This window comes from Piliocolobus tephrosceles, chromosome 4 (genome assembly GCF_002776525.5).
Source record: "Piliocolobus tephrosceles isolate RC106 chromosome 4, ASM277652v3, whole genome shotgun sequence".
Lineage (NCBI taxonomy): Eukaryota > Metazoa > Chordata > Mammalia > Primates > Cercopithecidae > Piliocolobus > Piliocolobus tephrosceles.
In genome coordinates, this window is record NC_045437.1 from 105,676,503 (window position 1) to 105,700,681 (window position 24,179).

At 35.1% G+C, this 24,179-nt stretch overlaps 1 protein-coding gene across 1 annotated transcript in view; it reads left to right on the forward strand.

Annotated features, from left to right (window-relative positions):
* Positions 1-24,179, forward strand: part of FER (FER tyrosine kinase) — a 408,129-nt gene that overhangs the window by 67,954 nt on the left and 315,996 nt on the right. The window contains exon 4 of the mRNA XM_023212257.2: positions 22,720-22,893. Within this exon, the coding sequence (XP_023068025.1) occupies positions 22,720-22,893 (174 nt within the window). The remainder of the gene's footprint in view (positions 1-22,719; positions 22,894-24,179) is intronic.

Sequence of the window (24,179 nt, forward strand, 5' to 3'; positions counted from 1 at the left end):
GAGAGGGCCTCCCTGCACCAAGATCTGTGAATGGGAAGGGTGGGGCAGGTCACACTGCTGATCCAAGTGAGTAGATGTTCCAGATGCCTAGAGATCTGCCTGGGTGTGGAGTGGAGTGGGCCCCCAAATTCCATGTTGTATGCCCAGGAAAGGTGGGCCAGCTCAGGCTGTGGAACCAGGCCAGTGGGTGCTCTGAATGCCTGGAGATATGGTGGGGCATGGATTGGAAAAGGCCCTGCTGCACCATGTTCTATGCTCAGGAAAGCTGGGGTGGCTTAGGATGCTGGTCCAGGCATGTGGGTGCTTCGAATGCCTAGAAGTCTGCCTGGGGTTGAGTTGGAGAAGGCCCTGCTGTGCTACAGTCTCAGGGGAGCTGACTGGGACACTCAGTAATGGCACTCAGACTGCTTCCATGTAACTAAGCAGGACCTGCTTGCAAGTCTTACAGTTTGGGAGAAACTGCAGCTTATAACAGCTTTCTTCCTGCCCCAGGCCTGTGACAGGGGAGAGCATAGTTCCAGTACCTATTGCTGAGGTGCTTTCCATAATTCTGGCTCTGGAGGCTGCTACCCTGCTCCAAAGCAAGCACTCCAGTCTCTGGCCCAAGAGTAAAATTCCTGTTTGGTCATACTGCTGGGTCACCAAAGAATAACTGTCCTTGTATGCGTCTGCATTAAAAATGGCATCCTGCTCTTAGTCCTCCTTCTCGGACAATGCCTACACCTTTTCCTGGTGTCTTTCCCTCTCAGCATCTCCAACCCTCTCTCCAAGTTAGCCCCAGAGTTTGGGAGAAACAGTGTTCTCCCTTGTCTTCGGTTGCTCAGATCACCAGTGGAAAGGTGAGTCACAGAGAGAGGCTCTCTGCCTCTTTTACATACTGGGGCTTCACTCACTTTTATCAGCTGAATGTTGTCACGGGACTGTTTGCCTGCATTCTCATCCATGGGATCTGGGGTCTCCTTCATGATTCCAATGGATTTTCATTTTCCTTCTTGAATTAAAGCTCACAGAGTTGATTTTTATGTACTGTTTTGCTATTTCCAAGTGACTGAGACATACTAAAAGTCTCTAATCCACCATCTTGGAAGCATAAAAAGTCTTAAGTTTTTTTGAACAGTGTTTTATAGTTTTCAGTATATAGATCTTTCAGATTTATGTATAGGTACTTAATATTTTTGATGCTCTTGTAAATGATATTTTTTCTAAATTTCAGTTTTCAATTATTCATTGCTATTATATGTTAATCTTGTATCCTAAACGTTCAGGAAAACATCTATTTGTAGCTTTTTATAGATTTTGTTGTATTATCTACATAGATAATCATGTTGTCTGTAAACAAAGACAGTTTTGCTTCTTTTTTTAAATCTGGATGCCTTTCATTCTTGCCTTTTTTCAAAATAGGCTTGAACTTACAACACAAAGTAGAATAGAAATATTGACAGCAGATATCCCTCTCTTGTTCCTAATTTTATGAGAAATGCATTTAGTTTTTCGTGATTTTGTATGATGGTAGCTATGGGTTTTTAATACCTTTATAAGCTTGTAGAAATTCCTTTCTATTCTTACTTAGCTAAGAGTTTTTTTTAATGAGTAGACATTGGATTTTCTTCAAGTCGTTTGTCTTTGCTGCGATGATTGTTTTTCTTTTTCAGTTGAGTATGTGGAATTGCATTTATTGATTTTTCAAATGTTGAAAGAATTATGGTTTCCTGGGATAAACTTCACTTAGTCTTTATGTATTACAATTTTCTTATATTTGATTTGTTAATAATTTGCTACATTTTTTTTGATAATTTTTGCATCAGTGTTCCTAAGAGATACTGGTCTGCAGCTTCCTTTTCTTGTAATATGTTCTGGTTTTGGTATTAGAGTAATATTTGTCTCATAGAGTGAGCTGGGAAGTATTTTCTTTTAACTTCCTGGAGAATTTTGTGTAGAATTGGTGTTATCTCTGACTTAATAAGATCAGTAGAATTCATCAGTGAAGCCGTCTGGGCCTAGAGTAATTTTTCTAAGAAGGTTTTTATCTGTTAAGTTTTAAAGTCAATGTAGGGCTATTCAGGTTTTTTATCTTCTTGAGTAAACCTTAGTGGATTATACCTTTTAAAGGATTTGTCTATTTTTGTTGAAGTCATCAAATGTATTAGCAGGTTATGGTTGTTTTGCATTATCCTTTTAATATGTAGGGAATCTGTAGGGATGTTATAGCTCTCATTTCTGATACTATTTGTATTTTCTCTTTTTTTTTCCTGATCAGTCTCATTAGAGGTTTATCAATTTTACTGATCAATTTTACTGATATTATCTGAGAACTGTCTGTTGATATCCTTGATTTTTTTCTATGTGTTTTCTATTGCATTGATTTCTGTTTTAAAAATATTGGTGTTTCTCCCACTTAATTTGAGTTTCTTTTGCTCTTTTTTCTCCCTAGTTTATTAAGATGAAAACTGAGATCATTGATTTAAGACCTTTCTTCTTTTGTAATACAAGCTTATACTATTCTAAATTTTCCCTGAGTATTATTTTAGCTGCATTCCAGAAATTTTTATACGCTTATTTTAATTTTATTTTCAGTTCAGAATACATTTAAATTTCCCTTTTGATTTTTTTTTTTGATCCGTGTGTTCTTTCAAAGTCTGTTACTTAATTTTCAAATATATGTATATATATATATATATATATATCGCCATGGATCTTTTTGTTACTGATTTTACATTTAATTTCATTGTTTTTCAAGAACCTATTTTGTATCAGTTGAACGTTTAAAAATTTATGAATACTTGTTTCATGGCCCAGAAAATTGTTTGTCTTGGTAAATATTGCATGTGCAGTTGCTAAGAAGTATATATTCTGCTGTTGTTGGTTAGAGTGTTCTGTAGATGACAGTAAAGTGAAGATGGTTGATAGTGGTGTTTAAGTCTTCTATTTCTGTATTAGTCAGGGTTTTCCAGAGAAACAGAACCAATAGGAAATATATATATAAATATGTATATATATGATTCATCATGGAAGTCTTGAAGACACACGATATGCTTGTCTGCAAGCTGGACAAACAGGAAAGACAGCGCTGTAATTCACTCTGAGTCTAAAGGCCCGAAAACCAGAGGTGCCTCCTGTGTAAATCCCAGAGTAAGAAGGCCCAAAAACCTAGAGTTCTGATGCTTGAGGGCAGGAGGAGATGAATATCTATTCCAGAAGAGAGAGAGTGAATTTGCCCTTCCTCCTCCTTTTTGTTCTATTAGGCTGTCAATAGAGTAGATGATGCTTGTCATCGAATCTTCTGGTGGGTCTTCTTTAGTTAATTGTCTGATTCAAATGCTAATCTCTTCTGTAAACACCCTCAAAGACACTCACAGATGTGTTTCACCAGCTATCTGCAGTTCCCCTGAGCCAGTCAAGTTGATGTATAAAATTAAACATCACCTTTTCTTTACTCATTTTTGTCTACCTGTCCCATCAGTTGAGAGAGGGATGCTGAAAACTCCCACTGTAACTGTGAACTTGCCTGTTTCTCCTTGCAATTTATTAAACCATTTTTCTTATATTTGATTCTCTATTATTAGATGCATAAATGTTTAGAATTGTTATATCTTCTTGACAAATAAATTAACTTGTTTATTGGGTGGGAAATGTTTGGGATTTTTATGTTCTCCTTATTAATTAGGCCCTTTATCATTGAGAAATTACCTTAACTCTGGTAATATTCTTTGTTATGAAATCTAATCTGTCTGATACTAATATAACCACTCTGGGTTTCATTTGGCTAATGTTAGCATGGTATGCCTTTTTTCATTGTGTGTTTGGTATATTTGAAGTGGGTTTTTGTAAGTAACATATAGTAGAGTCTTGCTTTGTTTCGTGATATGACAATCTCTGCTGTTTAGTTTGTGTGTTTATACTCTTTCATTTAATGTGATTATTGACATGATTAGGTTTACATTTATCATCTTACCATTTGTTTTCTCCTTATCCTGTCTGCTCTTTTTATGTTCTTATTTTCCTTTTCCCTCTTTCTTTTGGATTGAGCATTTTTAAAATGTGTCTATTTTTATCTCCTTTATTGAATTATTACCTATAAATGTTCATTGTGTTATTTTAGTGGTTGCATTAAGGTCTATAGTATACATCTATAACTTACTGTAAGTATATATTTTAGTGAAATGTAGAACCTCATCTATAATAATATTCTTGCAAGGGTATACTTCAGTTTCTCCCACCTATTGTTCCTTGTGTTATTGTTACAACTTTTAATTATATGTGAGTTATAAATCCCACAATACGTTATTATTTTTGCTGATTATGTTTTGAATAATTTAAATAATAAGTACATAAGTCTTTATATTTGCTCATTGAGTTACAGTGTATGGTACTCTTCATTTCTTTATGTAGATTCAGGTTTCTAGCTTGTATCATTTTCTTTCTGCTTGAAGAACTTCCTTTCACATTTTTTATAGTGCAAGTCTATTAAAAAAATTTTTTTTCAGGTTTGAAAGTGTAAAAATATCTTTATGTTGTCCTTTGTTTTTGAAAGCAATTTTTACATGTTTAAAATTCCTGTTTGGTAATTTCTTTACATATTTTAAAGATGTTGCTGTATTATCATCTGTCTTGAGTTGTTTCTGATGAAAAATTTGTGCCTAATGTTTTTTTTTCTCTGGCTGCACTTAAGGTTTTCCCTTTGTTACTGATGTTAGGCAATTCGCTATGTGCCTTTATGTACTTTTCCCTACATTATTTGTGCTAGGGGCTTATTGACCTTTTTATACCCGTGGGCTACTCCAGTGTTCATCAACTTTGGAAAATTTTCAGGCATTGTTTTTAAAAATTGTTTTTTAGTTCTCTGTCTTCCTTTTATCTTCTTTGAGGACCCTGATTACATACGGATTTGGCTGTTTAAAGTTGTCCTACAGTTTACTATGCTGTATTTTTTTTTCTTCTCTTGTTTCATTGTGGTTAGTTTTTATTATTGTCTTCTACTTCACTCATCTTACTTTTATTCAATGTCTAATCTGTTGTTAATTTTATCCACTGTATTTTTCAGCTCAGATATTTTTATTTCCAACTTCCTTTAGTAACCCTATTAATGAGGTTAACTTTGATTCTTTCCCTGACCACTTATTTTCAGCAGTGTCTCTTCTTCCCTCACTCCTCCTTTTCTGGCAACAATACTTCCTTTCTTGCCAATATTTAAATTTAAATTATGCCTGTGTACCATTCCCTCATCTTCTTGTACCTGCCAAAACCCAATTCTTCCTTTTGCTCCACACCCATACTTTAGGGTGGAACAATTGGAGAGAATAAACAGAAATCAAGTAGTTGGGTCATTTCCATGTTAAAAATGAACAAGTCCTAAATATCTCTAGTTGTTGGATTTGAATCACTTTTATACCTTGTATTTCTTGACTTAGTGTATTTATTCTTTCCTCTGGTTTTGTGAATATAAGAAATATATTCAGGAAAGGGGTCCCCAGTTCAGACCCCAAGAGAGGGTTATTGGATCTCATGCAAGAAATAATTCAGGACAGGTCCACAGTGCAAAGTGAAAGCAGGTTTATTAAGAAAGTAAAGTGGTAAAAGTACAGCTACTCCATAGACAGAGTAGGGTGTTTCTGAAAGTAAGAGGAGAAATGTGTTCACCCTAGGTACAATACTGGTTTATATACACGATAAAAAAAGATCATGGGGAGATGTGCTCTGCTACAAGGGTTTGTGATAAAGGATTACTTTTCTTAATTACTATATTTTGCAAGAATTGATGTTATTATCTTTAAAGCAAAATTAGGAATGCTTCTGTTCTCAAGATATCATCGGGGTATCAGGGCACTCCTAAGTCTGGATCTGTTTAGTAAACATTATTAATCTGTTCCCTTAACCATAAACATCTAGAGGCTGGCAATACCTAACTTTCTGGGAATGCAGCTCAGCAAGTCGCAGCCTCATTTTTCCTAGCCGTCTCTCAAGATGGAGTCACTCTGGTTCGAATGCCTCTGTTATTTATAGTTATTTTGAAGTTTGTACATTCTGTCTTTAATCCTGAGGGCATGTTTCTTGTGTGGTTTTCTTTTCTTTTTTTTGTTCGTTTGTGTTTCTATTGGAGGAAATATTAGGAGATGGAGACCTGGGTAACTGTCTTTTTCCCTCTACTACCTGGTGTCTATTTTTTCATCATTCTTTGAGCACTTGTTTACTTTTTGACATAATAAGATATTCCAATCTCATCTTGAATGTTGCTTTCTACATTCCTAGAATAAACCCTTTTTCCTAGGAGTCCTGGTTTCTTTTAGTGTAGAAAATAACTGAACATTCAACCAATTTACTATGTATGGAATTTTAGGTTTCACAGTATTTACAATTACAAATAATGCTGCAATGGATAACTTTGAATAGATGTATTTTTGTAACGTGGATGTCTTCATGGTGAATTTTTGGAATGAGATTTCCAGGCCAAAATGTAAATGTACCTGTTATATCATATATTTTTGTTATATATTACCAATATAAATATCTATAAATTTCCTCTGTGGATCTTGTATCATTTTGCATATCCAGCAGAAACACAGGAGGATGTCAGCTTCTGCTTAATCTGGGTAACAGAGTTTGTTCTCAGACTTTTGTATTTTTGTTATTCTGATAGGTAAGACATTATATCTAGGGTGCTTTTATTTTATATTTCTCTAAAAAGAGTGAAATTAGACATCTTTCATATGTTTAACAGCTATCGTATTGTTAGGAACTGTTTGCTGAAGATGAATTTTACTTTGTGTCTTCTTATTTATGTAAAATTATATCTGTCTGCATACAGTCAACTTCTGAAATAGTACAATGATAAATATAATCTTCAAATGATGCAAGATATTTTAAAAGGAAGTATTTCCTTACCTTTTAAACATGAAATGAATTGAAATATTGGTGATGTTACATATACCATATAGGAATAAGAAGTAATGAAACATGCTTTTTGATGAATCAGTCTTATTATTTAGTAGTCACATAATACGTATATAATGTAACTTGAGCCTGTACAACTAGGGTTTCAACTATATATATATTTAAAGTAGTAGTGTTTAAGCCTGGCTATAGAGCCACTTCTGCTATACCACCAGATTTGAAAACATTGAAATCTTTGTTGAAATCATTTCAACATTTAAAAACTTGGTTAATGAGAGGATCACTTGAGGCCACAAATTCAAGACCAGCCTGGGTAACATAGCAAGACCCTATCGTAACTAATTAACTAACTATGCACACACACACACACACACACACCACAGATATATGCACACATGCTTTAATCTATTAAAAAAACATGAGTTTGTTCCCACACAGTTGACATATTAGGAACGATTTGAGCTTAACAGTAATTTTGCATTTGTTTATGTCTGAAACCTGAAGAAGCACTAGGTGAATGCAGAAAACTATAACTAGTTGAACCATGCTGCAGAGGAATACATAGTAGACACACACTTCAGTCGTTTACTGGCTACCTTCGTTTACCTTTTTGTTGTGAGCCACACTCATCCACATGTGGCATTTCAACTTTCTGTCAAATTTTGGATAACTCTTCCCTTTACAGAATTCACAAGTTGCAACCTTTCTGAAATCTCCTTTGACAAGCAAACTTCAGGTCTTTTCAAAATGAAGTGCCATGTTAATATAGCAGTCATGTGCTTCTTAACATTTAATATCTGTAAAACTATGCAAAGTTTTTTCTATTAGGTTTCTGTTTTTAAAAAATGTGTCCCTGATTAGTTTCTTGAGTATTATGCCTTTAACCCCATTTGTCCATAAGCCCTGTGGTTTTTATTTTGTAATTTTTGTACAATCTCATGGTTATCAGGCATAAAAATATTTTATTACGGTACAACTTATACATTAGAATTAGTTGTGGAGCTTTAAAGTACTGATGTATAGATCCCATCCAAAGCCTGTTAAATAAGAGCCAAGAATTGGTATTTTTAAAAAGCTTGCAGTTGTTGGGCAGGGCACGATGGCTCACTCCAGGCCTCTGGGAGGCTGAGGTGGGCAGATCACTTGAACGCAGGAGTTCAAGATCAGCTTGGGCAACGTGGCAAAATCCCATCTCTACCAAAAATAAGAGAAAATTAGTTGAGCATGGTGGCCTGGTCCTGTAGTCCCAGCTACTTGGGAAGCTGAGGTGGGAGGATCACTTTAGCCCAGGAGGCAGAGGTTAGGAGGATCTCTCCAGTTAGCAGAGATTGTGCCACTGCACTGCATCCTGGGCAACAGAGCAAGACACTGTCTCAAAAGAAAAAAAAAAAAAAGAAAAAGCTTGCAGTTGCTTCTTATTGCAGCCAGAGTTGTGAACTGCTAGTCCAGGGAAACCGTGAAGCTTTGAAGAAAATGAAGAGAAACTCTTAAGAGTGGAAAGTATCTAAAATTTCCTTTGAACTTGCAATTGAATCTTTGAGAACTTCAATTTTAGGAGAATTTAAGGAGTTGTCTTCTGGATTTCTGTATTCCATAAAGACACAGAGACTCTGAAAACATTCTTCTTATGTAATAGGCAAACTCACAATAAAAACTGTTGTTTCACAGAACCATTTATTTTGAGTTATTGTGTAGTGTACAAACTATGCATTCTTCATGGAATTTTTATGTTGCATTTAAAAAAAATTAAAGCAAGAAGGAAGCGAGCAAGTAGTTGGAGGTGTAGTCTGCAGTGAAAAGCTATTTATAACAACTATTATTTAGGTATTTTTCAAGATTGAGTCATCTTGTTGATTTATTTTCAATGTTTTAGTATAATTATAGCTCCAGTAGTGGTTTGTTCTTTAATCCAGTGTTGTAGAATAAATACTTTTGGTATAATAAACTCAGAACACTTAAATTACTACCTGTTTATGGAATACTGATTTACCTCACTACACAGCTGTTAGTTCAAATTTAGAGGGCAAGAAAGGACTAATAAGCATTTCTAAAAGATACGTATTTTCCCCTTATGTGTAGTTTTCTCTCTTTCAAAAGTTGCATGCAGAGTTTTCTTTCTTTATATCATGTATTAATCTTAGTATAACTGGTACTATTTACCTCTGTCGGCTTCCTAAGCATAAAATAGGCATTGTAGGGTTTATGTTAATTATTTTAGAAGCCTGAGATGCTATTTAATGTATGCAACTGATCTCTTTTTTTGGGGTAGATGAGAATAAAATTTCTGTAAATTGAATTATTCCTCCTTTTTATTAGGAAATAGGTGATATGTTTATTTCTAGGAACCATTTTATTTTTGGTCACAAAACAACACTGCCAAAGAATCACATTTAAGAATTCAGAAAATTGGCCATATGCGGTAGCTTCTGCCTGTAATATTAGCACTTTGGGAGGCCAAGGTGGATGGATTGCTTGAGCCCAGGAGTTCTAGACCAGCCTGGGCATCATGGTGAAACCTCATATCTACAAAAAAATACAAAAAGAAAATTAACTGGGCATGGTGGTGTGCGGTGTGTGCCTGTGGTTCCAGCTACTTGGGATGCTGAGGTGGGAGAATCACCTGAGTCTGGGAGGTCAAGGCTTCTGTGAGCCATAATTGTGCCACTACACTCTAGCCTGGGTGACAGAGCAAGACTGTCTCCAAAAAAAAAAAAAAAAAAAAAAAAATAGAGATAAAGAAAAAGAATAAATCTTTTGAAACCACATTTTACATTTCAGGTAAAAGCAATGTTTTTAATAATATTAATATACAACTAAGAATTCTGAAAAATGTTCTAAAATTTAAAAATCTCAAATTAATAATTTGTTTTCCTGGGGCATTGGAAAATGTGTGCTGTCTTTTTCACTGTGTTAAAGTTGTCCTGTTTCTAATTATCCAGTGAGATATTGGGGCTGGTTAGATAAGATGATGATTTTATTTAATTGTTCCATTGAGGGAGATATGAGGGATGGGTCACTATTTTAGTTAGAAAGGCAGTTACAATGAGAGGCCTTTTTCATTTTCATATCCGTAGCTTCTCATAGAGCATGTCACATCAAGAGTGACTCACTAATCTTGCCCTCAAAGGACTTCTCTTTAGATGTACTCATACAACAAAGTAGGTAGCCTAAAGGAGTAGATAGCTTTTCCTTATGGCTCTTCACTTCTAATTTAATGATTAAGTACTAAATACAGATTGAAGATTACTGTGTGATTTGTAACCAGTTAAAATATATTCTCCTTAGTTTAATCTAGTTAGTTATTCTTTTTTATTTTTAGTAACAGGGTCTAGCTCTGTCGCTTAGGCTGGAGTGCAGTGGTGTGTGTGCTCATAGCTCACTGTAGCCTTTAACTCCTGGGCTTAAGTGATCTTCTTACCTCAGCCTCCTGAGTAGCAGGGACTGCAGGCATGTACCACCATGGCTAGCTATTTTTCTTTTTTCTTTTTTTTTTTTTTTTAGAGTCAGGATCTGATGTTTTGCCCATGCTCGTCTTGAACTTTTGGGCTCAAGTGATCCTCCTGCCTCATCCTGTAATCCCAAAGTGCTGGGATCATAGGCATGTCCCACTGCACCTGGCTAGGTAGTTTTTCTTAAAGTAGTTTTAAGATATTAAGACCTTTAGATTCCCACACTCCTCCCTCCAAGCATCAGTTTGTGTCAGGTCTAGCACATTAAGAATTAGTTTTGTATTTGAATGTGAGCTCTTCCATTATTTAGGTGTGTGACTTTAGGCAGATTAATTTATCTGACATTCAAACTCCACATTTAGAAGATGAAGATATTTTCTTCATAGTGTTGATAAAAGGAGTAAATAAGAGAAGGCCTGTGAGTGTGCAAGAGGTTGGTAATATTAATGAGTGAAGCCCCAGTAAGTAAAAGAGGCAGAGAGCCTGTCTCTCATTTAGATAAGCAAAGTTAGCTTTAATAGGAGTGGGGTTGGAAAGAACTAATGGAGACCATCAATTCCACCTGTCCGTTCTATGTGAGAGAGACAAAAAGCATTTTTTAAAATGGAGATTCGGAAGAAGAAAGTGTCTTGAGTATATAGATTAGTTTATACCTTCTGAGAGTAAGTACTGAGTTTTAATTTTTTTTTCCCCCCAGAAGTCTATTTGAGGAGTTTGAAAAAAGGTAGATAAGGCAGTAGATGAAAAGACTGATTGGGTTGGAGGTGGAAAGAGAGGACTTTGTTTTTTTAAAAAATGTTGAGCTGAGGGGGCCAATGAAAGATAATCTGGAACTACAGGAAATAGGAAATAACAGAACAGCTTGTCTAGGACATGGAAAGGGAATGGGAAAGAGTGGAGAGCACGAATATATAAAAAAGAAGCTAAAGAAGAGGTAAAAATCTCCCAGAATCCTAACTATAGTTCATTCTTCTCGTTAAAATTTCCAAATAGGCCATTATTGTTTTAACAGTGCTCTAGTAGAGCTGGATCAACAAAGGAATCTTCTCTGGATGTGAGCTATAAAACTCAAGGAGTTTGTGAGAATGGTACTAAATAAGGAAGTAGCTATTAATAAATAGGAAAAGATCACAGGATGCTGGAACTGAAAGGGACTGTGAAGGTTTTTTTATTCAATGCTTAATTTTTGGTGGGAGACAACTGCTGAGGTTAGGCGATTTACTTCTGAAGAATAAAGGTGACTATGGCCAGTTATTTTTCTGATTATACTGTTCTTCAGAAGAAGAACAAGAAAGGTGGCCCTTAAGTCCAAGAGGAATAAAAGCAATTGAGGAGCACCAAGAAGCTGGAAAAGTATTGGGAAAGAAAAGGTAATATACTTTCTTTATTTCGTTTCTGGCCTGATCTGTGTTTAGACACTTAGATTTACTTTTTTAATAGCAGTAGTAATATCCTGGTAGTCATGTGGCTCTCTAACTTTTGAGACTGGACAGTGAGCTAATGCAGCTCAGCATCTTTAGTACCAATCATTAGAAACCAGTTATTTAATTTGATTATATTGATTTTATTTAAAAATATTTAATCTTTGTCCACATATTATTTTTTCATTTATTTAGATTCATATATTCTATTATATGTGTATACACACACACACACACACACACACACATATTTTATTTACTATAATTTCTTTATCCATTCATCTGTTGAGGGTTGTTCCTTGCCTATTATGAATAATGCCTGTCCTAGTCCAAGTTCTGTTGCTATAACAGAATTCCTGATATCGAGCATTTTATAAAGAAAAAGATTTATTTAGCTTATAGTTCTGTAGGCTGGGAAGTTCAAGGTCACCACCCTGGCTTCTGGTGAGAACTTTTGTGCTGTGTCATAACACAGGGAGAAAAATAAAGGGAAGTGGACATAAGATCTGAGAATCTGCAATACTTGAAATAACACGGTTTAGGCCAGGTGCGGTGGCTCACGCCTGTAATCCAAGCACTTTGGGAGGCCAAGGTGGGCGAATCACTTGGGACCAGCCTGGCCAACATGGTGAAACCCTGTCTCTACTAAAAATACAAAAATTAGCCCAGCTTGGTGGCACATGCCTGTAATCCCAGCTACTTGGGAGGCTGGGGCAAGAGAATTGTTTGAACCCGGGAGGTGGAGGGTGCAGTGAGCCAAGATCGTGCCACTGTACTCCAGTTTGGGTGATAGAGTGAGACTCCATTTCAAAAAAATAGCAGGGTCTTAAAAGTTTCAACCTTTCTATTGTTAGAGAGTCAAGAGAAAGTGAAATTCTGCTGACATTGAAAGTCATACTTAACTCAGATGATTCACCTTCCTCTGATTTATCAAGTAACCTTAGTCCTTTGGTTCTTTAAAAACCTTCACCAGATAGGAACATGCTTATAAATGTGGACACCAAGACATAAATGATGCAGGGAAAGAGACTAGTCAATTCCTGCTGTATTTATAGGGGAAAAATTTTAAATGTTGTAAGAAAAATGAAGATATCCAGGAACTCATTACAATGAATTATACTGTTGAAGGAGTTTCATATATGTAACCAGTTTTTGAAAATTATTATATTATCATTTTGAAAATGTTAATATCACAAGGCTGACACAAATGTGGTAGTGGTAGTGTTGCCCTTTTCATTCATTGAGCTTCTTTGATCTGTATTTATTTTTCATCCAATTTTGAAAAAATTTAGCCATTATTCTTTGAATACTTTCCTTGTCTCTCCCTCTGTCGCCTTAGAGGTTTCCACACATTTTTTTTAAATTAAATTCTATAATGTAACTGTTTTTTACAAAATTATATGTATTTATGGTATACTTTGTAATATTTTGATATATATTGTATAATGATTACCAGAATCAAGTTAATTAACTTATCTGTCACCTCACATAGTTACTATTTCTTTTCATGAAGAAAACACTTAAGATACATACTCTCTTAGCAAATTCAAAATATATAGTAAATTATTATTAACTCTAGTTATCATGGTATACATTAGATCTTCAGGACTTATTCATCCTGCATAAATGAAACTTTGTTCCCTTTAACCAAAATCTCCCCATTTTCTTCACCCCTAGTCCCTGGCAATCATTATTCTATTCTCTTTTTCTGAGTTTGGCTTTTTAAAATTCCACATATAGGCGAGATCATGCAATATTTGTCTTTTTATGCCTGGCTTTTTCACTTAGCATAATGCCCTCTAGATTAATCCCTGTTCTCAAAAATGGCAGGATTTCCTTCTTTTTTATGATTGAATAATATTCCATTATGTGTGTGTGTGTGTGTGTGTGTGTGTGTGTGTATATTGACTGTAATTTCTTTATCCATTCATCTGTTGAGGGTTGTTTCTATATCTTGCCTATTATGAATAATGCCTGTCCTAGTCCATGTTCTGTTGCTATAACAGAATTCCTGATATCGAGCATTTTATAAAGAAAAAGATTTATTTAGCTTATAGTTCTGTAGGCTGGGAAGTTCAAGGTCATCACCCTGGCTTCTGGTGAGAACTTTTGTGCAGTGTCATAGCATAAGGAGAAAAATAAAGGGAAGTGGACATATGCAAAGAGAGAAAATCCAGGGACTTTATAGCAATCCACTTTTGTGGGAAGTAATCCATTGCTACAGGAGCTAATCTAGTCTTCCCTGAGTGAGAACTCACTATTGTGAGAATGGCACCAAGCCACCCACATGGGAGGAGCCCTCATGACCCAAACACCTTCCATTAGGCCTCAGCTACCAATACCACCACACTGGGGATCAATTTTTAATTTGTTTTATTCTATTTTTGAGACAGATTCTCACCTTGTCGCCAGGCTGGAGTGCAGTGGCGCCATCTCGGCTCACTGCAGCCTCTGCCTCTTGGGTTCAAGTGATTCTTCTGCCTCAGCTTCCTGAGTAGCTGAGATTACAGGCGGCGTGCCACCATGGCCAGCTGATTTTTGTATTTTTAGTAGAGACAGGGTTTCACCATGTTGGCCATGCTGGTCTCGAACTTCTGACCTTAAGTGATCTGCCCCCCCCTTGGCCTCCCAAAGTGCTGGGATTACAGGCATGAACCACTATGCCTGGCCTGGGGATCCAACTTTAACATAAGTTTTGGGGGAGACAAACAATATGCAAGCCGTAGCAATGTTACAATGAACATGAGAGTACAGGTATCTTTTTGTCATATTGATTTTGTTTTCTTTGGCTGTGTAACCAGAAGAGGGCTTGTTAGATCATATAACAGTTCTGTTTTTGATTTTTTGAGGAACCTCCATATGTTTTACCTAATGGGTGTCCTAATTTACATTTCCGTCAGTAGTGTATAGTGCTCCTTTTCTTCACATCCTTGCCAACACTTATCTTTTGTCTTTTTTATAATAGCCATCTTAATAGGTGTGAAGTGATATGTCATTGTGGTTTTGATTTGTAGTTACCTGATGATTAGTGATGTTGAGTACCTTTTCATATTTCTTTTGGTCATTCGTGTATCTTTGGAAAAATATCTGCTCAGGTCCTTTGCAGATCTTGAAAATTGAGCTATTTTTTGTGTGTGCTATTGAGTTGTGTTAGTTCCTTACATATTTGTATTAGTTCCCTAATTAGACATATAATTTGCAAATATTTTTTCCCATTCTTTAGATTGCTTTTTTATTTGGTTGATTATTTCCTTTGCTGTCTAGAAGCTTTTTAGTTTGGTGTAGTCTCACTTGTTTAATTTTGCTTTTATTGCCTGTGCTTTTGGTGTTATCTTCAAAAAATCATTGCCAACAACAATGTCAAGGAACTTTTCCTTTATTTTTTTCTTCTAGGAGTTTTATGGATTCAGGTCTTATATTTAAGTCTTTAATTCTTTTTGAGTTGATTTTTGTGTATGGCGTAAGATAGGGATCCAGTTTCATTCTCTTACATGTGGATATCCAGTTTTCCCAAAACTGTTTATTGAAGAGACTGTCCTTTTGCTATTGTGTATTCTTGGTGCCCTTGTCAAAGATGAGTTGATTGTGTATGTCTGAGTTTATTTTTCTGTGCTCCCTCTATTCTTCCATTGGCCCATGTATCTGTTTTTATGCTAGTATTATATTATTTTGATTAACATACCTTTGGAAATATAATTTGGAACAAGGAAGTATGATGCTTCTAGCTTTGTTCTTTGTGAAGATTGCTTTAGCTTTCAGGATATTTTATGGCTTCATAAGAAGTTTAGAATTTTTTTTTTCTATTTCAAAATTCTAATGTCAGTTTTTATCACTGAAATTTTAATTAGGAATTTTGATAGAAATTGCTTTCAATCTGTAGATTGTTTTGGGTGGTATGGATATTTTAATAATGATTATTCTTTCAATTCATGAACATAAGCATGTTTTCCATTTATCTGTGCCTTCTTCAACTTCTTTCATCAATATCTTATAGTTTTCAGTGCAAAGATCTTTCACTTCCTTGTTTAAATTTATTCCTATGTATTGTATTATTTTTGTTGCTAATTTGGGAGTGTTTTCCTAATTTCTTTTTTGGATAGTTTGTTGTTACTGTGTGGGAATGTTACTGATTGTTTTTATATTCATGGCAGGAAAAGAAATAAATTTTAAAAAAGACAAAAGAAAAAGAAATGTTACTGATCTTTATATTTTTTTATCATACAATTTTACAGAATTCACTTATTCTGACAGTTTTTTTTTTTAAATTGGAGAGTCAGTTTTCTACATACAAGATCTTGTCTATTGTAGACAGTCATAATTTTCTTTTCTTTCTTTCTGATTTGGATTTTTAAAATTTCTTTTTATTGCCTAATTGCTCTGGCTAGTACTTTTAGTGTGCCATTGAATAGAAGTTGTGAGAGTGAGCATCCTTTTCTTTTTTCCAATTTTAGAGGAAAAGCTATCAGTTTTTTACCATTGAATATGTTAGCTGTGAGCTTGCCCTATCTAGCCTTTATGATGTTGAGATACATTGATTCTATGCTTGATCCCTTGAGAGTTTTTATCATGAATGAATGTTGCATTTTGTCCAATACTCTTTGTGCATGTATTGACATGATCATATAAAGTTATTTATTATTCTGTTAATATAATGTGTCAAATTTATTGATTCGTATATGTTAAACCATCCTTGCATCTCAGGGATAAATCCCACTTGCCCACTTGGTCATGGTGTAGGATCCTTTTAATATGTGTATAATTTTGTTCTCTAGAATTTTATTGAGGATTTGTACCTCTATGTTCATTAGGGATATTGGCTTGTAATTTTTCTTTCCTTTTTTTTCAGTTTATTTTTATTTTTTGTAGACATGATATCTTCCTGTTACCCAGGCTGGTCTTGAACTCCTGGGCTGAAGCGATCCGCTTGCCTCAACCTCCCGAAGTGCTGGGATTATAGGCATGAGCCTCTGCACCTGGACAGTTCTTGTTTCTTGTAATGTCTTTGTCTGGCTTTGCTGTCAGCGTAATACTGGCTTCATAGAATGAATTTGGAAGTGTTCCCTCCTTTTTAGTTTTCTAGAATAGTTTGAAAAGTATTGATGTTAATTCTTCTATAAATGTTTTGTAGAATTCACCAATGAGTCAAATAAGGGTCTGGGCTTTTTGATGGGAAGTGCTTGATTACTGATTCAGTCTCCCTACTTGTTTTAGTCTAGTCAGAATTTCTGTTTCTTCATGATTCAGTCTTGGTAGGTTGTATTTGTTTTTATTCCATGGCACCTTGTTCTTTGCAGGTTCCCTGCTCTGTCTCCTCAATTCAGGGATTCCACAGGGTTCTGCCTCAGTTTCTCAATGTTATGGTGGTTTTAGAAACTTTTTTTTTCATTCTCAATTCTTAAGAGACAATTTAAGTAGCAAGAAAGTTTACTGATTAAAATAATTTAGATATTCAATAGTGAAACATTTGAGCATTACACTTTATTAGAGGCAAGTTATTCATAATTGGTTTATGACAACCATGGACTCCATGGTTATTGATCTCTTTGAATTTCATACTTGTAAAAGTTGGGATTCAAACAGGAAAGTAGAACTTACATCATGTAGTTCAATAGACAGGGTTTAATTTTGGGAAAATCTTCAAAAGTTTTGGAAGCGCTAAAAGGAAACAGGAGAGGGAGAGAGAGTGCAAGAGTGAGAGCCTGCCAGCCTTCTTCCTATTCCTCAACCCTAGAGACTTTATTTCCTTTTTTCTGTAATTAAGTAAGCTCTTCTTTGTTTTGTATTTTGTCCTAGAATTCGACTTTATATTATTTGAATATAGTGACTACAGGGTCTTGTCGTTCATATTTTTTCTGGGGTGTTTTCACTTGTCTTTTTGTTGTTGTGCTGTATTTTATTTCTGTTTCATATGTATTGCATGTAGTGGAGTTTTGTCCCCTCTCTGATTTGATAATGTTTTCCTTTTCATAGGTGTTTATCCTATTTTCATATAATATTTAACAGATAGAGTTAGTATCTTTTTTATTTTTATTTTTTTTCAAGACAGCCTCTCGCTCTGTCACCCAGGCTGCAGTGCAGTGGCACAGTCATAGCTCACTGTAACCTCAAACTCCTGTGTTTAAGGGAATCTTCCAAATTCAGCCTCTTGAGTAGCTAGGGCTACAGAAACAAGCCACCATAACCAGCTAATGTTGAAATTTAAAAGCAAAGCTTTTCAAATTTTTGATTAATTTTTTTTTTTTTTTTTTTTTTTTTGTAGAGACACTGTCTTGCTACATTGCCCAGGCTAGTTTCAAACTCCTGGCTTCAAACAGTCCTCCCACCTTGGCCTCCCCAAACACTGGGATTACAGATATGAACCACTGCTCCCGGCCTCATTTTTATTTTGTACTCACTTTCAATTATTATTTACTTTTTGTCCTTTTTTTTTAATGGATCGTGTTAACTTTCCTTAAAAAGCACTTTTGATAATTCAGAAGGTATAAATAGCCTGCTTATTTAAAACCTTCACTTGGATAACTTCAGAAACTTAAGAATTATAAAGTCAAATTTATACTTCTTGATATACAGACTTCAGAACTAAAGCTGTCTTCTGACTCTTCTATTTGAAAAGTTACTTAAACTTCTTTCCATCAGTCTCTCATTCTTGATTTTTGTTGGTATCCTGTGGGATTTTTGTCTAGTCTAGTAAAATTAAATTATTATCACTTTAAAGTTTTGTAGCTCTTCTTTCAATAATGATGATATTTATATTCTGTTTTGCAAATTTTAATCATGTTTTCTTCTGATTGTATTATTGTTATTTGCCCATGATTAAATTTTTCTAAAATTAAAATTCAGATTTTTTACTTTTTAAATATTTTTTAACCTGTCTATAACTTTTAGCATCAGTGACTTCCTACTGGTAAAATTCAATTGTAAGGAACACTGTTAGCAATCATTTCTGTGTGATGAAGCAATTTTAATGTCTTCAAGTGGCTGACAATATTTTGTTTAAGTTACAAAGAATTAGCTTGCAGCTGGGTGCAGTAGTTTATGCCTGTAATCTTAGCACTTTGGGAGACTGGCAGGAGGATCACTTGAGGCCAGGAGTTTGAGACCAGCCTGTGCAACATGGTGAGACCCTGTCTCTATTTTTTTTTTAAAAAAGGAAAAGAATTATCTTCCACAAATTATCCTAAATAACAATTTATCTGTGCCCTGATCATTGCTATGCTGTAACCAAAGAGCTATATCTGCAACGTGCTATTCCAGTTGTACTGCAAATGTTGAAATGTATCTTTACTTTTGTTTGTTTCTTTGTTAAGCATCTATTAACATTTTACTCTCCTCTCTTTTAACAAATATCCCACCCACCCAGCTAATTCAAGGAATTAGATCATCCAAACATCTTTTTGTGTGTGACTTTCAACCATTCCTTTTAGGTCAGTGTTTCATTTGCATTACATGCTGCTCTGCTATTTCTGTTATTTTTTCAGTTGAAGATAGAGCTGTTTATTTTTTCTTCACTATCAGATCATAATATTACCTAATTCAATGTTAAAAGAATATTTATGACTGGGCATGGTGGCTCACACCCGTAATCCCAGCACTTTGGGAGGCTGAGGTGGGAAGATCACTCAAACTCAGGAGTTCAAGACCAGTCTGGACAGCATAGTAAGACCTTGTCTCTACTAAAAATCAAAATAATTAGCTGGACGTAGTGGTGCATGCCTGTAGTCACAAATCCTTGGAAAGCTGAAGTGGGAGAATCTCTTGAGCCTGGAAGGTTGAGTCTGCAGCAAGCCATGATCGTGCCGTTGCACTCCAGCCTGGGTGACAGGGTAAGACCCTGTCTCAAAAAAAAAAACTCTTTAAAGCCACTTTTATGGCATGTATTTAATTCATGGTTTTATTCTACATTCCTCCTTCCTTTTTTTCTTTCTTTTTTCCTACTTCTTCCCTCTTTCCCTCCCTCTTGTCTCAAACATCACAGTAAATACTCAAAATATTAAACATGATCCCGTCTTCATGGAGCTTCCATTTCAGTTGAGGAGACATTATTAAAAACCAAACCACCAATTATACATATAGATAAATAATTGTTTTAAATGCTGAGAAAAAGTAAGACAGAATAGCAAGGATTAGACTTTCAGGATATTTAGCTGATTACTAAAGGAAGATATGGATCTTGCCAGGTAAAGGTGAGGAAGAGCTTCTAGGTAGAGGTAAAATCTTTCAGGGAGAGATTGGAGCTTGATATGTTTAGCAAACTGAAGAAAGAACATTTCTAGCATTTATTTAGCTTGGTAGAGAACAGCAAAACATGAAGTTGCAAGGATAGATTAGAGGACAGATAATGGGAGACATTGTAAGTCTTAGAAGGAGTTTGGGCTGGGTGTGGTGGCTCATGCCTGCAATCCCAGAACTTTGGGAGGCCAAAGTGGGTGGATCACTTGAGGCCAGGAGTTCGAGACCAGCCTGGGCAAAATGGCAAAACCCTGTCTCTACTAAAAATACGAAAATTAGCTGGGCGTAGTGGCTTATACATGTAGTCTTAGCTACTTGGGAGGCTGAGGCACAAGAATCACTTGAACCCAGGAGGTAGAGGTTGTAGTGAGCAGAGATTATGCCACTGCACTCTACCCTGGGTGATGGAGCAAGACTCCATCTCAACATAAAAGAAAGGAGTTTGGATTTTTCTTTGAATGAAAAGGAAAGCCAATGTAGTGTTTTAAGGAAGACAGTTACATTAATTTTTAATTTATTATTATTATTATTGCTACTTTAAAGAGAATGGATTGGAAAGGAGCATGAGAGTATACCATTTGGGAGATGTTGTAATAGTCTAAGCCAGAGATAATCATAACCTTCAAAGGAGTGGCAGTGGAGATAGAGAGAAGACGATGGATTTGTGATTGATTTTGGAGACAGAATCTGAAAGACTTGCTCATGTATTGTTCATGGAGAAGGGTGTCCTGAGATTCAAAGGAGCAGGGGACTTCTGCAGAAACACAGGGAATGTTTATTAGCAGCATTGGGGCGTTGGGAGTGAGGTAGAGCCAGGCTTTTGTTAAAACTAGAAGATGACGGGAAAGTTCTGAGAAGAGGTATGAAGAATTTTCTAATTATAGAGCAAGAGTTCTTGACGATACAGGATTCTATAGATAGTGGCTTGGGTTGGATTAGGAGATACTGAGGGCAATATGGGGTTGACAGAGTGGCAGTATATGCTTTGAGACCTTGGACTTCCTGTAGTGACTACAGTGAACAGGGCTTTTAGGCAGGTTGGGATGTACCCTTCTGGGAGAGGAGGGCAATCTGACCCAATTGTGTGGTCTTTTGGCTTCCAAGAAATCTTCTTCCCTAGGCTGCAAGGACTCCTACATAGAATTACAAAAAGTTACTGCTACAAAGCACTTAAATAATATTTATTTTTTGAAGATAAAGCAAGAAGACTGTCTCCTCTCACTTTTTATTTTTTTTTGTAGCATTAATATTCTGCACATGCCATAGAATGTTTCTCCAACACTGCATAGTTTGAAGTGAAAATACTAGATGAAAAAGGCAAAGCTACATATATTATAGCCATTTTGTTTATGTTTTTAATCCATGTTTGTATAGTTTTATATTGTTTGCATCTTTGTTAAATTTTAGATTTTGAAGTAAGGACTACATTAGTTTTAAATTGCTTTGTGGTGTTAAGAGCAAGTTAGTGATTATATTTTCATATTTAAAAGTAAATATGATGGGTTTATAGGCCACACATATGTTCCATGTTCATTATATCATTTCACAACTAAAAATGAGTCCCGTCCCTAAATAACTGTTCTCAATGGTTGTTATTTTTTTAAAAACATGCAATGCAGTGTGTCAAAAACAAGATTGACAAGTTAGATCCTGGCAAGTATGTATTATGACTAAGAATTTACTTTCTTTAGGCTGTAATTTTGTTCCAAATGCTTATGAAATTTTGATTTTTGATTGCATTGGAATATTAACAGAAAGAAAATAATTCTATTCATTCACGGATCAAAAATAATAGAGTAGAAAATTACTCTTGTCAGTATCTGAAACTAAACTTTGCTCATTTAAAAAATATCTTGGATCCACCCTATTATAGGTCTTCAATATTGGTTCTGAATAGAATATTGAATACCTATAGTGAAGAGCATTCCTCTGTTCCTTTTTTTTTTTTTAGTATATATATGTCAGGAAGTCTAACTAATAATGATTTGTTCTTCTAGCAGTTTCCATATGCCCACTGTTCCCAAAACTACAATTATGTGCCTCTTGCTATTGAGGCAGTGTGTTGTGCCCGTTGGTGTATTGTGCTGGAAGAACTATTGAGATGTAAAGATATTTGTTAGGAAAAGAACAGGGCTATAGATAGAAATCCATTAAATACCAGTATTCTCACAGGCAACAAAAGAACAGGTATCAAAGATTGAAAAGGAAATTTTAGAAAGGGAGGAAAATAAGCCAGGAATGTTGAAAATAGGAAACTAAGCGAGCCTCCACAAAAGACAGTTTCAGAATGAAGTTGAGCCAGCAGGATCAGATGCCACAGAGAGAGGCAGGTTAAGATGAAGATGGGACAATGTCTGTTGCATTTGACCATTAGGAACTGAAGACCATAGTGGGGCATTAGAATGGTGTGGCAGAGCAATATTTCAGTGTGCTGGAAAACAAATGAGAATTGATAAAATGAAGACTGCAAGTGTGGACTCTTAAAGAGTCCCCTAATCTTTTTCTTAGTTTTCTGTGTAGTCTCTGATTATAGAATTTTGAAGCATGTGTAGTTGAAGTGGAAGACGTTAAATCTAAACCATTCATAGATCTTTGCACAGTTGCTAGAAATCTATTTTTTATATTAATGTAATAATTTATGTAAAACTAAACATTTAAAGTTTTGAACTGTTAAAGCACAGCTAAATGGAAACCTTTAATACAAATGCTAATTTTGTTTTTTTTTTTTTTAGTCTTGGCTACTTATGATTCAGCACACAGAACAACTTAGTAGGATAATGAAGACACATGCAGAGGACTTGAACTCTGGACCTTTACACAGGCTCACCATGATGATTAAGGACAAGCAGCAGGTGAAGAAAAGTTACTTAGGTATTCATCAGCAGATAGAGGCCGAGATGATCAAGGTTCGTTTTTCCATATTGAAGTTCTTTCTTGAAATTGTTTTTCAAATTCACTGAAATATTTTACCTTATTTGACTTTAACAATTATTTATTTGTCATTTCCCAACAAGAAATAGGTTTATGGTCTCTAATAAGTAATATCTTATTGAACATAAAACACTGATTATAGGATATACTGTTACTATATATACTCTTATGAAAGAAAAAAGAGGCTCCCAATTAAACTATGACACAAAGCTTTATCACTTAGGCATTTTCGTTTTTATTTACTGAAATCATTCTCTGAGTCTTTTAAAACTAAATTTGTCTTATCTAATACTTTGCATAAATAAAAAAAAATAGGCAAAATTACTTTTGGTATTCTTCAATTTACATATCCCTAATTTTCCCTACATTCAGAGTCTGTCTCTCTGAATGACATTTTTCAAATTATTTTTATTGTAGAAATTTGTAAATGTATAAAAAGAGAGAATAGTAAAATGAACTTCCACCTACCCATCACCTGAATAGTGTCTGTTTTTTCTATACTCCCACCCACTTTTTTCACATTGGATAATTTTAAAGATATCATTTTATCCATAAATATTTTAGAATGTATAGCTAAAATCAGTGTTCTTGTTAAAAATGTAACTAAAATATCATTAATTTGCCTAAAAATAATAATTCCTTCATGTTATTGAATATTCTTTGTTGAAATGGTTGTTGTTTAAGCTTTTATTTATAGTTGGTTGGTTTCAGTCAGGATCCAGATACCATCTATACCTTGCATTTGAATGATACTTTAAAAAAATATGTAGGTTCTCCTTCCTGCCCAGTTTTTAATAAAATGCTATTTATTTGTGGAAGAAACTAGATAATTTGCTGTATATAATTGAATTTCCTTCATTTTGGGTTTTTCTGTTAGCATCTTATGATGTGGTTTACATATTCCTTCATCTTTAATCTTTTCTGTAATTTGGAATTTAAATCTAGAGACTTGATAAGATTGGGTCTGGCTGGGTGTTTTGGGCAAGAATACATCATAGGTGGTGGTATACACTTCCTGCAGTTTTATATCGGGAGGTATATAATGTCGATTTATCTTTTTATTATGTGAAACTTGACTGATTGGTTCCAATGTTGTCAACCTGATCAATCGATTCAAAAAGTTTTCTGGCTTATGCCTGTAATCCCAGCACTTTGGGAGGCACGGTGGGCAGATTGCCTGAGGTCAGAAGTTCAAGATCAGCCTGGGCAACACAGTGAAACCCCGTCTCTACTAAAAATACAAAGACTAGTCAGGTGTGGT